Source organism: Urocitellus parryii, chromosome 4 (genome assembly GCF_045843805.1).
Source record: "Urocitellus parryii isolate mUroPar1 chromosome 4, mUroPar1.hap1, whole genome shotgun sequence".
Lineage (NCBI taxonomy): Eukaryota > Metazoa > Chordata > Mammalia > Rodentia > Sciuridae > Urocitellus > Urocitellus parryii.
The window spans coordinates 49,518,042-49,531,278 of record NC_135534.1 but is presented as its reverse complement, the minus strand read 5'-3'; the positions used below and the strand labels follow the sequence as shown (position 1 = coordinate 49,531,278).

Below are 13,237 nucleotides of genomic sequence, written 5' to 3'. Positions count from 1 at the left end.
TACATTCCAGGGTTATCAGTTTTAGGATGAGGATATGATCATCCTAAATTATGAGGACATGAGCAGCTCTAGAAGCTCAGAGAAGGGGTGGACAGAAGTCAGCAAAGGCTTCGTGCAGGAGGCACATGGTCGAATCTGGAAGGATGCTCCTCACTCTGGTCAGGACCCACCCAGGTCCATGTGGCGCTGAAGCAGTTGACCATGAGTAGCCCAGCTGGCTGCAGGAGGCCTTTATCTTGCTGTGATCTCCAAGACTGGCTCTAAGTCCTCTCTAAGGAAATTCACACCAGGGTAATGGAAAAACCTCCCCAGCCCAGGAAATGCCTTTCCCTCCAATGAGAAGCAGGCTCTGCTGCCCTGAGCTCTCCCTGGTGGGTGGGCATTTGCCTGTCTCATCAGTGACCCACCAGAAAACACAGGGCAAACTCACAATGGCCCTGGCTCCCTTTGCATAACCAACATCAATAAGCAATCAGGCTCCTGAATCCTGTTTGCTCACATCTCTCTTCAGCTTCTCTTAGTTCCCAAGCCGCTGGGCCGCTTGTGAAGAACCCCTCACTGTTGGTCCTCCAAAAGGACAGGGGCACAGGGTAGGTGTGACTTAGAGACATGTGGGCCACATTTTGTGGATGCCAATTTTTATACCACTAAGAAGGTCTTATAGCTTAAGGAACCTGGGTTCAGAAAAAGGCCAACTACAAAGCACAGGGCATTCAGGAAGGAAAAAGGAAGAAAGGGAGAGAGAAAATAAAGAAAGAAACCTAGATGTGGTGATGCACGTCTATAATCCCAGCAATCTGGGAGTCTGAGGCAGGATGATTGCAAGTTCAAGGCCAGCCTCGGTCTCAAAAAATAAAAAGGGCTGGGAGTGTGGCTCAGTTGTTAAGCGGCCCTAGGTTCAGTCCCTGGGGAGGGAAGGAAGGAAGTAAGGAAGGAAAGAAGGAAGGAAGGAAGGAAGGAAGGAAGGAAGGAAGGAAGGAAAGAAGGAAGGAAGGAAGGAAGGAAGGAAGGAAGGAAGGAAGGAAGGAAGGAAAGAAAGAAGGAAGGAAGGAAGGAAAGAAAGAAGGAAGGAAGGAAGGAAAGAAAGAAGGAAGGAAGGAAAAAAGGAAAGAAGAAAGGGAGGGAGGGAGGGAGGGGAAAGGAGGGAAGGAGGTAAGGAGGGAGGGAGGGGAAATCCTTTCATTTTAAGTATCTACTATGCACCCAAGTACCCCGGTAGGCACTTACATTTATTATCCTACTTAATCCTCATAGTAGCCCCATGAGATTGGCCCATTTACAGATGAAGTAACAGAGACCAAGAGTTTCTATGACAGATCCAACAGCATTATCTAGTTCCAGCAAAAGTGGAACTGGAATTCCAGCCATATCCAGCTGACTAACTCTGATACCTTTACTATAACAAGGTCTCTTTGATTAAATAATAACTTGTTCCTTTCCTCAGTTTTTAATGAATCAAGAAATATCTATCTTCCAACCTGATCAGCACGAAATCAACCATGTGGCCACACTGAATTGTCTGGCTCCAGCCTCAAAACAAAATGGAACAAAATCTTGACTTTCACTTTACCCTGTTTCTCATCAAGGATGACTGAGATGTTTCATTCACTCAATGCTTATTGAAAGTCTGGGAAGAAAAGTACTACGCACAGTGCTTAGGGATACTGAAGTGAGCAGAATTCCTCACGGAGCTCACAGTTCAGTGAGGAGACTTTTACTCAATGATCACACAAATAAATGACTGCGAAGAAAAGCATAAGATACCTCGAGAGTGTGTGAAAGGGACCCTGACTCAGCAGGGGCACAGAGCTGGCCAGAGCCCTCCAAGATCTAATGAACCAGTAGGAGTTAGGTAGGCATAGAGGCAAAATGAGGGGGGAATATTCTCCAGACAGAATGTCACGTGCAAAGGCCACATATTAGGAAGAAGCAAAGCATATTTAAGGTACTAAGAGGCTTTGTACTGGATCCAGAAATCAAAGAAGAGCTTGGTGTGAGGCCAAGTCATGCAACACTAATTTTTGATTTTTATATTAAAAGTAATGGAAAATCATTGAAGAGTTTTAAACAGAAGGATGATACAATCAGATTTGCCTTTTTTTTAAAAAAGCAATAGCAATACTCTGGATCCACTGTGAAAAAGTAGATGAGATAAAACCAGTGGGGAGGCAGGTGCAGAGAGCCCGGAGAGGATTAATCGTGACTTCCATGGCATGGTGGTGGTGGTGATGGAAATGGAAAGAAGTGCAGAAATGTGAGAGATGCAGGTAGGAGGTAATACTGACAGACTGCGGTAATGGGTTAAACAGAGAAGGTGAGAAAGACACAGTGATCCAGATGTGACTGGCCTAAGGAATTTGTGGTGCCATCCATAGAGCTAGAAACATTAGGTGAAGTTTGATGGGGGCACCAAGTGATTAGTTCTGACTGAGCTACATTGTTAAGATGTCTTCATATCCAGGTGGAAGTATTGAGTACCCAGTTGGCTACATAGCTCTGAATCTCAGGGCAAGAATTCCATGCTGAGAAATAAAATGAGGATTCATTGAGGGAATGGGAGATAATCTATATGAAGGGCACAGATGAGACAGAACTTGAAAATAAGAGTCAAGGGCTTAGGACTGAGTCCCAAAGAGCTCCAGCGTTTCATGCTGTGGAGGACTTGCCTGCAAAGGAAACAGAAAAGGAAGAGCAAAGAGATCCAGAGGGAAGTTTGCAACCTCTGAAGCCAAGGGAAGAGTGCTCCAGGAGAGCATTCAGCTCGGTCCAGTGCAGTGGAGAGATCAAGTAAGACAGGGCTGCAAGATGCTTCTTGGATTCGTCAACATGAAGGTCACTCTTGACCTTATAGAGAAAGCTTTCGGCTGGGGCACACGGGGAGGGAAACAGCACATGGCAGGTGAAGTGTGAACAGAAAGTGAGATCATGGAGTCACCAGGCACTTCCATGAAGTTTGCTGTGAAAGACCAGACTGGGCTGGAGCTCCAAGGCGGTGAAAATCAATAGAACTCTGCCCGCCGCAAAGATGGGAGAGACTTTCTAAAAAATTGAAAGAAATCTTCTGGGACACATGTCCAGACTTTGCTCATCCCTCAGACCCCCTGAGACACCAGTGGGAGAGAATCCATTGATTGCAAACACTCAGATCGCCCCCCCCCAAACACTTACAACCTCCACACTCAGAGCTACCAGCTTGCTGAGGGAAAGGAATTTTCCTTTGCTTTTCCTATACCCTAGGTTCCCCTTTCCTCTTCCAAATCTCATTACGAAGTCAAATTAGGAAGCCTCCATGCAGCTAAGTTTTGCTTTGCCCAAACAGCCCTGCCCCTCCTCCCAGAGCCTACTCGATTGAGGTTAATGGGATTCCAGCCTCCCTAGGCCCAGTGGAAAGCCAGGGTGACCTACTTTGCGAGGTCCTGCCCGTTGAAACTGACTTGTTTTTCAATGATCTTCATCTTTATCCCCAACAACCACTTCTCAAAGGACAGCCATGAATGAACAAATTAGTTGCTGACTTGTTTAGCTCAATAAATCAAGCTGTAGCTCCGACAGCCCAACCCCAGGTAGAGACAGGAAAGACAGATTCTGAACAAACTGCACATCCTTCACTAGTTCCTCTGGAGCTGAAGTGGAAAATGCCCAGGTTTCCTGCAAATCAATTCTGAATTTCCATCACCCAGTTCCTCCAGTGTGGTCTGAGCGCTAAGAATTATTGGAATTCTTAAAAATACATATTTCCTTTCTTATAATGAATCTTGGAAAGGACTGCAGTCCCTTAAATTATTCCCAGGAACTCCCCTTAATGAACGTTTTATTAGTCAATGTCTCTATGTGTGAGGTCAGTGGAGTAGAGACACGTTCACCTTCTCCAGAAATCCAAAGCCACCCTTGCCCAAGGGGCCAGAGACATCTTTCTCTTAAATCCAAACTGGGAGTTCCAGGGCCCACCCTGCCTCTTGCAGCATCGATGTCTCCAGGACAGAAAAGGAAGACACGCCTTGGACTAGAGGAGCAGGTGGTAGATCTGAGTCTGCAGGTGGATCAGGAGGAGTTCCTGATACCTCCTGGTTACAGTTTCTCCAGCGCCTTAGGAATCTCGCTCAAACCTCTCTCCATCCACCCAAGACTGAAACAGCCTAGTGAATGACTTGGGCGCCCTCTTGTGTTTGATTGAGTTTCTGCAAGTGTGTAAATGAGGATTGTTTGGAATCTATGAGAGACAGAACCCAGCCTATGAATGGTTTAGTAAACACTCCTGAGTCTCACTGGTGTGTGTAATTTGCAAGGGGAGAATAAATCTCTAGAAAAAGAAAAACTAATTTCTTTTAAGGAGTTTTTGGAAGTTTTGTTTGGAAAAATTGCACGAAAAGAAAATCCGCCTTTACCAAGTCTTATTATGTGTCAGTCACAATGAGAAGTGATTTCCTCACAATAAAATCCTGAGATAGGTATGATGGTGTTCCCACTTTGCAGATGTAGTAACTTCAAAGAAAGGTGGGGTAAAGGCTGCTGTGTCAGCAAATAATTCAGTGACTGAACCAAGATTCAGATCCAACTGTCCATGCCAATGCCCTGGGGTTCTTCCCTGCACACCACACTACCTTCTAAATGTAAAAGGAGGAAATGTTTCTCAGTGTTCTCATTTTTCTGATGTGAATTGTCTGTTTGTAAGTTTCCTTCCCTGGGGTTGTGGTCTTTTTCTTAGAGATTTGGGTTATATCTGTACAATATTAACACTTTGTTACACTTAACAGAGACATTTTGCTAACACATCATTTTTTTTTTCTATAATTCAGGCACAGGTTGAAAATTCCTTGTCCAAAATGTTTGGGACCAGAGGTATTTGGGATTTTTTTAAGTTTTCAGGTTTTGGAATATTTACATATACATAATGAGGTATCTTGGAAATGGGATCCAAAACTAAACAAAATTCTTTTCTGTTTCAGATACACCTTATGCACATAAGCTGAAAGTAATTTTATGCAGTATTTTTAGTGCACCAGCATTTTGACTGTGACCCAACACATGAAGTTGGATGTGGAATTTGTCCATTTGTGGTGTTATGTCAGTATTCAAAAGTTTCAGATTTTTGGAGCATTTCAGATTTCAAACTTTTTGGATTAGGGATATTAAACATGTACTATTGTTTTCACTATAAAGATGTTTTTGGCTAAAGTATAATTCAAGTAGTTAACTTTTTTCTTTGTGATTGCTTTTATAGTCTCAAAATTTAGAAATTTAACATTTCTCTGTTGTTGTTTTTTTCCTTGAACAGTGGATTTTTTCTGATTTTATTGCTTTCTGTTGACTCAGGCTTTATTATGGTATATTAGATATGAGACCAATATTTTTTTATAATTTAGCCCAACCCCACTTGTACAATATTTCCTTCCACTCTAACTTGAGTAGCCTATTTGTACAAGTCCTTACCTATAGTTTCTGGAATCTCCATTCTATGCCACTGACTTATATTTCCATTTTACCTTGAATATCAGACCATTCTAATTGTCATGCTTTATCATATACTCTGGTGTGTGGTATGACTAGATCAACTCTGTTTTCTAGAAAAATGGATTCAAATTTTAATTCTCAGATAGAAAAATGAAACCAAATTAGCAAAAATATCATATCTTGGAAGACCTGGCTTATAAAAAGGCATAAATAAGAACTTTTGTTATGGCTTGAACAAAGAACTCCAGTCCAATCTGGCATTTCCTAAAGAAAACTCACATAGGTTCTTATCCATTTCATTATTTTAAATAGAATTTTATAATAGAAGTAGTAAATACTGTGAAGTGATTTTTAATTAAATTTGAAGGTCAAAGGAAGAACAAGAGCTCTACATTCATCTCCAAGATTAATTCATTTATTTCAACAAACATTTGAAGAGAACCCACTGCATGCCAACTCCTAAGCTAAGCAGTGGGATATGCTATAACCAAGAAAAAAGTCCCTACTCTATTGGGACCTGATAGGGAAAACAGGGAGGTTGACTGGGGGATAAAGCAGCCCCAGTCCAACCCCAATCAAGGCTCTTGATTGGCAGTTCCTGCAGGACAGGCCAGAACTACATCCTGTAAGTCCCTCTGTGAGCAACATCACAGTTCCCCAGACTACAATCTTTGGAGAAGCCTGGTCTTTAAGGCAGCTGCTTATGCCAAAAAATGCACACACAGGGAAAGGATGTTTTTGTCTGGCTAACTACATAGCAGATTATGTTAGTGTAGTACTTCAGCAGTTTGTAAAATCTCCCAGAAAAGCATCTCATTTGGCCGTCATGTAGGTATTGTTAGATGACAACACTGAGACTCAAAGACAGTGTGGGACTTGCCTGAGATCTAGAGCTAGTAAGGAGAGTAGCTCAAACCATCACATAGCCATTGGTTCAGTGGTCCTCTGAGCAGGTACTGGGGTGCAGTTGTGAAATTTAAGATTCCTGCCTTCAAGGAGCTCCCAGTCTAGTGGAGGTGACCAGACAGTATAGAAGCAATTACAATCATAGGGTCTGGCTACCGAGACCTCACAGCGTGTGGAAATACAGACCAAGGGTGCTTACCTCAGCTGGGTGATCAGAAAGGATCCTGGAAGAGGTGACTCATGAGCTGAGACTTGAAGTGCATGAAGAGCACCAGAAGGGATTAATAAAACAGATTGTGGGGACTAATAATAAGTGCTGGAAGGATGTGAGGAAAAGGGAATATTAGGGCACATTAGTACAGCCAGGAAGGAAATCAGTGTGGAGGTTCCTCAAAAGACTAGAAATGGAACCATCATATGACCCAGCTATACTAGTCCTCAGTACCTACCCAAAGGAGTTAAAGTCAGGATACTACAGTGACACATGCATACCCTGTTTATAGCAGCACAATTCACAATAGCCAAGTTATGGAACCAGCCCAGATGTCCATCAACAGATGAATAGATTTTTTTTAAATGTGGTATATATACACAACTGAGTTTTATTCAGCCATAAAAGAAAGAAACAACGTCATTCGTGGGAAAATGGGTGGAACTTGAGCGCATTCTATTAATTGTGTAAATTTTCCACTGTGACATCCTGTCAGTGCTCCAAGTGTTAGATTTTGAAGCAGTTCAGATTTTACATTCTCAGATTAAGGGTGCTCAACCTGCAATAAAAATGACTCAGGTGGCAGGAGCTGGGCGAAGTACTGTGTTCAAGTTGGCTCATTTAACATGATAACCCTTTGGAGCTGACATATGTTATCCCCATTTTAAAGATTTGGACACTGAGACACAGAAAGGTTTGGGAATTTGCCTAAGGAGGTGCAGCTGTGTGAAGTGGAGCTAAGATGAACACCCAGACTCCCCTCCTCCTGTGCTTTCTGTCTGGTCCCATCTGGCTGCCAGAACCCGATGATGGGGTTCCACAGGGCCCACCAGGTCTGGAGTCATTGCTTTCTGGGGCCAGGTGAGGGCCGCCAGAAGCAGCTGGTACCAACAGAAGGTTTTAAGACTCCTGAACAGCTGAGGTGGACCAGCTGCCAGCTGGACTAAATATACCCGTTGGTCCCCAGCCAGGGATTCCCCACAGTTATCAGCCAGGGGGTATAAAAAGTGACACCAACTGACTTCAAGTCTCAGTCTCTGCTATCTGTGTCTCCAAGTTCACTCATTTCTGTTCACTCGCATTGCCTCTCCATAGAACAGGATAATAATTCTAACACCGCAAGATTGTCATGAGGGGAAAATAAAATAACAAGGGTCAGCCAAAAGTAAATGGGACTCTTCTCCTCCCCAGACTTTTCAGTGGGCAGCCACCATTTATCTCATGCAGCCCAGTCCCTACTGGAACCTCCTCTTAGTAACTCAGGGGTGATGGAGGTTGAAGAGCTGCCCTTGTGGCTGTAGAGCTGAGAGGTCATTTTCTGCAGCTGGAAGTCATCAGCCAAAGGAGAATGGTTCTGTAGCTGGACCCCGGTCTCCAATGGGAGGAAATGACCAGGGAATCAGGTGTGAGTCGTTGGGTGTGTCCTGCTGGCCAGACATGGCCTTGCCGTGGAAGGCCTCTTAAAGGGAATGGAGGCAGCAGACATGGGGACCCCCTGCAATGGCCCAGTGGAGATCTCAGAATGACACATTAAAGCTAGATAGAGTAATCACATGGGGCTCACTCACTTCGTGTTTCTCCAAGAAGTGGGCTCAGAAGACAGAAGAGCAAAACCCAGTAATGGCCAGAGAATCTGCCTCCTCTGTCTCTTGTGTCCTCGAGTCATGTCCCAACCGCATGTCCCCCAGAGTATGCACCCTTTATCCCCTAATATACAGCCCTCTGTATTTGGTTTCCAGGAGAGCAGCACCATCAGCTGAATTTTCAGTAGACCGGACACGCCACTTAATGTCCTTCCTGACCATGATGGGCCCTAGTCCCGACTGGAACGTGGGCTTATCTGCAGAGGATCTGTGCACCAAGGAATGCGGCTGGGTCCAGAAGGTGGTGCAAGATCTGATTCCCTGGGACGCCGGCACCGACAGTGGGGTGACCTATGAGGTAGGTGTGCCCAAGTGGTGAATGGCAGGCTTCCTAAGCACTTCCTCGGGCTCACCCCTGTTTGGGTGTCCTGGATCCGGGGGTGAATCTGACCCTGCTGTTCTAGAAGAACTTAATCTGAAAGGAGAGGTCAACATGGTCTCATCATCACATACACAATGATCAGGCTCTGGGCAGGGTCCTTGCAGTGACCAGAGCACAGAAAGGGCATCTGCTAATGTGCAGACCACAGGTAAGCAAGGGCAGCATGCCAAGGACAGGGGCAGAGACATACAGACAGAAGGAAGTTGTGTTTGCATAAGATTGGGCCAGATTTTAAAGTGTGAGGAGTTTATTCTTTCCTGGTTGTCACCTATTTCTTAGACATGGTCAACATACCAAACTGCACTGAAATCTGAAGCCATCACAAAACTACTGGGAGAATAATCTAGAACAGGCATCAGCACACTATGGTTTTGAGATAATCTACCCTGTACCCTGATTTGTAAATAGTTTTCAAAGCCAGCTACACATCCAATTACATTTTGTCTTTCTCACTAAAAGGGCTGAGCAGAGTAGTTGTGACAGACAATGTGACTCACAAAGCCTAAAATATTTACCATCTGACCTGTTATGAAAAAAAAATTGCTGCCTGGTCCAGTAGAAGAGATTGGGATTCAAGCCAAACTGGCTTAGCCATTTCTGAACTAGGATGACTTCTCTGGAACTTGGTTTGTACATCTGGCACAATCCTGTTGTGTGTGTGTGTGTGTGTGTGTGTGTGTGTGTATGTGTGATGCTGGAGTTTGAATCCAGGGCCTCATGCATGCTAAGCAAGTGCTTCACCACTAAACCACATCCCCATGGAAGAATTTTGAAGTACAGATCTACAAATTTCCAAGCACAGTAGATAGCATGAATGGAATTCCATAGCTACTGTTACATTTGTTAAAATTCCTATCATCAGAGTTTTTGTTCTGTTCCATATAAACAATTTGCTTCGTGGTTTTCATGTTTTATTTCCCCTTTCTGTATCTGTGTTTTTTTTTTTTTCTACAGTCACCAAACAAACCCACAATTCCACAGGAGAAAATCCGGCCCCTGACCAGTCTGGACCATCCTCAGAGTCCTTTCTACGACCCAGAGGGCGGGTCCATCACTCAAGTAGCCAGAGTTGTTATTGAGAGAATCGCTCGGAAGGTAATGGGTTTGAGCCCACCAGCATAGCCAAGGAAACCCAACACCTTTCTGGCTCTAGAATTGTGGGGGTGCCTGGAACTCCTGAGCTTTCAAGTGTTTCAGTATGCAAATTAATTAACAAGATGTAAATGAGCAAAATGAACTCAGTAGTTACGCCTAGTGCCCAAATGAATGATTTGATCCAGGTGGATAGGTTTCATCATGATTCCCACAGTTGATTACTCATGTCTGCCCTGGTCAGAAGTCTTCCTTTGCCAACTCTGCTTTTGTGCACTTCTTTTTCAGTCAAGTTATAAAATTTGACCTAGAACTCTACCATGGATAGGACTGGGACAGAGTGGGCATTCAATTTTATGTCCTCCTTCATCTGTCCCCTGCACATTCCCTTCTTTCTCTAATGTGAGCCCTCCAAATAAAATTCCTTTTGCAGGGGGAACAATGCAATATTGTGCCTGATAATGTTGACGATATTGTAGCAGACCTGGCTCCAGAAGAGAAAGATGAAGGTAGGTTATTCTCCTATGTTGTAAGTAGCAATACAAATGGCATGTGCCATTGGGAAAGCAACTTGCTAACATGGTTTAAGAACTATAAACACAGAGGAGCATGGTAAAGTATGCCTGCAATCCCAGCAACTCAGGAAGCTGAGGCACGAAAATTGAAAGTTCCAGATCAGCCTGGGTAACTTAGTAAGACCCTATATCAAAAACAAAAAAATAAATAAATAAAAAGGTCTGAGATGACAGCTCAGTGGGAGAGTACCCTGGGTTCAATCCCCAAGTACCATAAAAAATAAAAACATAGCCACATCCTTTGACCTGGTTATCCCATCTCTGAGGATTTCTCCTTAAGAAATAATCAGGGGCTGGGGCATAGCTCAGTGACAGAGTGCATGCTTAGCCCACACCAGGCCCAGGGTTCCATCCCCAGCACCCCTCTCCACAAAAAAAAAAAAAAAAAAAAATGCAAAAATCAAGGCTAAAATTAGCCACCAATTATAAGGTAATTTGTGAAGGTATAACATTGAAATATGTCTTCAATGGTATCACTCCTTTAAAATGACCATAAAAATGGAATTTGAATATTCAGATCATTTTCTGCTTGATTCTTGCACTGGCCTAGGAAGTAGACATAGGTACATCTACTCCTCAGCAAGGAAAAAGGCCCAGGTCCCATAATCAGGAGGGAGTGGCAGAGCCAATCTTTGAACCTAGGTTTTCTCGTGGAATCTGGAGTTGAATAATCTAGACTTTCATTAGCCTTCTGACCTTGGGCAAGAGGCTCACCTTTCTACTTCAGTTCCCTCACTGTAAAATAGGCATAATAATAGAACCTGCCTCACAGAAAGTAACTTAGTAAGATTCTGTCTCAAAAATAAAAACATAGAGCTGAGGCTAAATGGGATAAAACACATAGGTTAGCACATAGTAAGTGCTCTACAAACATTAACTGCAGCCGTAATATTAACTGCACCTGTAATCCCAGTGGTTTAGGAGGCTGAGGCAGGAGGATTATGAGTTCAAAGCCAGCCTCAGCAAAATTGAGGCACTAAGCAACTCAGTGAGATCCTGTCTCTAAATAAAATACAAAATAGGGCTAAGGATGTGGCTCAGTGGTTGAGTGCCCCTGAGTTCAATCCCAAGTACAAAAAAAAAAAAAAAAAAAATGAACTGCCCTTACTTTTAACCATGTTTAAACTGTGTTTAGCGAACATTGGGAAGATGAAGCTGAAACAAATAAAATCTGTACTTTCCAAAAACTGTCTATGAAATGCCTACATGAGTTGGAAAACAACTTCTGCCAAGGTGAGGGACTGGTAATGAAAAGATGTGCATGTGTTGAGAGGAAGGGATAAAAAAGAGAAGTGTTCCTATCATTTGGATATTTACTAGCAAGATGTTGAAATACGATTTTTAAAGACAAGGGAATGGCTGCTGCCATCCCTGGAGCACCCAGGCTCATGAAGGCTGGGTGGACAGCAGGGCTTCTCCTGCCTGCAGATGAGCTTATCTGGCGAGAAGGCCAGCTGCAGCTTCCACAGGCTCCCAGGGAAAACATCTCAACCACTCTTTCCAGATGATACTCCTGAAACCTGCATCTACTCCAACTGGTCCCCATGGTCCGCCTGCAGCTCCTCCACCTGTGACAAAGGCAAGAGGATGCGGCAGCGCATGTTGAAGGCACAGCTGGACCTCAGTGTCCCCTGCCCTGACACCCAGGACTTCCAGCCCTGCATGGGCCCGGGCTGCAGTGATGAAGGTAAGGAGGCAACCCAGACCAGTAGGCAGAAGCTCAAGAAGAGAGGTCTGCCTGGCAACACAGGCCCCCTCCACCCAGGCAGGCAGTGGCCCTGAAGGGGGCAGTAGGACCCTGACTATACTGCATACCCACTTCTGCAACAATGCCTTCGGGGCTCTGAGTCGAGAATGTCTTATGACATCAGAAGAATTCTTTTTTAAAAAATATTTTTAGTTGTAGATGGACACAATATCTTTATTTTATTTTTATATGGTGCTGAGGATTGAACCCAGGGCCTCGCTTGTGCTAGGTGAGCACTCTGCCCCTGAGCCACAACCCCAGCCCAGAATTCTTGAAGTTGCATGACCACCCTCTTCCCTCCTCAGCCATGGAACAATGCATGCATACACTTGACTGCAAAGCAAACAGACAGATGTGTCTTATGACAAATTACAAATAACCGTAGCCTGATTCTGGATCTTAACTCCAATCGTTTTTTATGGAGTCCATGAACAGGTTGATCAAGATGGAATCCAGGTGCACTGCCCTAATTCTGTCATTCATGACCCTTCATCAGTATTCCACCTCAGCCCAAGCATTCGCATCCTGTCAGGACCTTCTCAGTCTATTTACAATTGCTTAAAGGTCAGGCTTGAACTACAAGCTTGCAACATCTATGTCACGATCACTCAGACTTCAAGACTGCACAAAGCTGATTGCTGTGCAAAGGTTGACTGCCTGCTTCCCAGGGCATGACTCCTCTCTGCCTTGATAGACCTATATTCTCGCTCTCATCTTACTCTCTCAGAGGTGCAGTGAGGCTGTAGGAAGACACATACAGGCTGTGGTGCACAGCAGGAAGAAAGCCACTTCCACGCAGAGGAAAAGAAACCTTACCCCCTGTAATCATTCACTCCTCAGCTCTTCCTGGCTACAGGCTTAAATGCCTGTCCTTAAATACCTCTCTGGACTGCACTCACATATGGTTTATTGCTAACTAGTTTTTGCCCAAAATAAGGCACCTTGGAGGGGAACAAATCTTGCCATAGAGAGGCCATTCCTACAAACAGGGAAAGAATGTGACTGACAGATTAATGTTGAAGGTGCTTTCTTAGGGCTGTGGAGCTGAGGGCTGCAGTGGAAATTGAGGCCTTTAATCTCCTACTCCACAAAGAGTCTATCCTCATACCAGTTCAGGTGATTGCCAGCAGGTAATGACAGTTCTGGGCTGGGTCTGTTCTTTGTACCTGGGGTATATGCACACTAGTAGCAACTCCTTTTACCCACATCCCTTCTGCACTGAATTGTTTA

At 44.2% G+C, this 13,237-nt stretch overlaps 1 protein-coding gene across 1 annotated transcript in view; it reads left to right on the top strand.

Moving 5' to 3' along the window:
* The window catches only part of Spon1 (spondin 1), a 259,445-nt gene that overhangs the window by 237,305 nt on the left and 8,903 nt on the right, over window positions 1-13,237 (top strand). Inside the window, exons 8-11 of the mRNA XM_026395892.2 lie at window positions 8,308-8,509; window positions 9,548-9,688; window positions 10,119-10,194; window positions 11,765-11,947. Coding sequence (XP_026251677.2) covers window positions 8,308-8,509; window positions 9,548-9,688; window positions 10,119-10,194; window positions 11,765-11,947 — 602 coding nt within the window. The remainder of the gene's footprint in view (window positions 1-8,307; window positions 8,510-9,547; window positions 9,689-10,118; window positions 10,195-11,764; window positions 11,948-13,237) is intronic.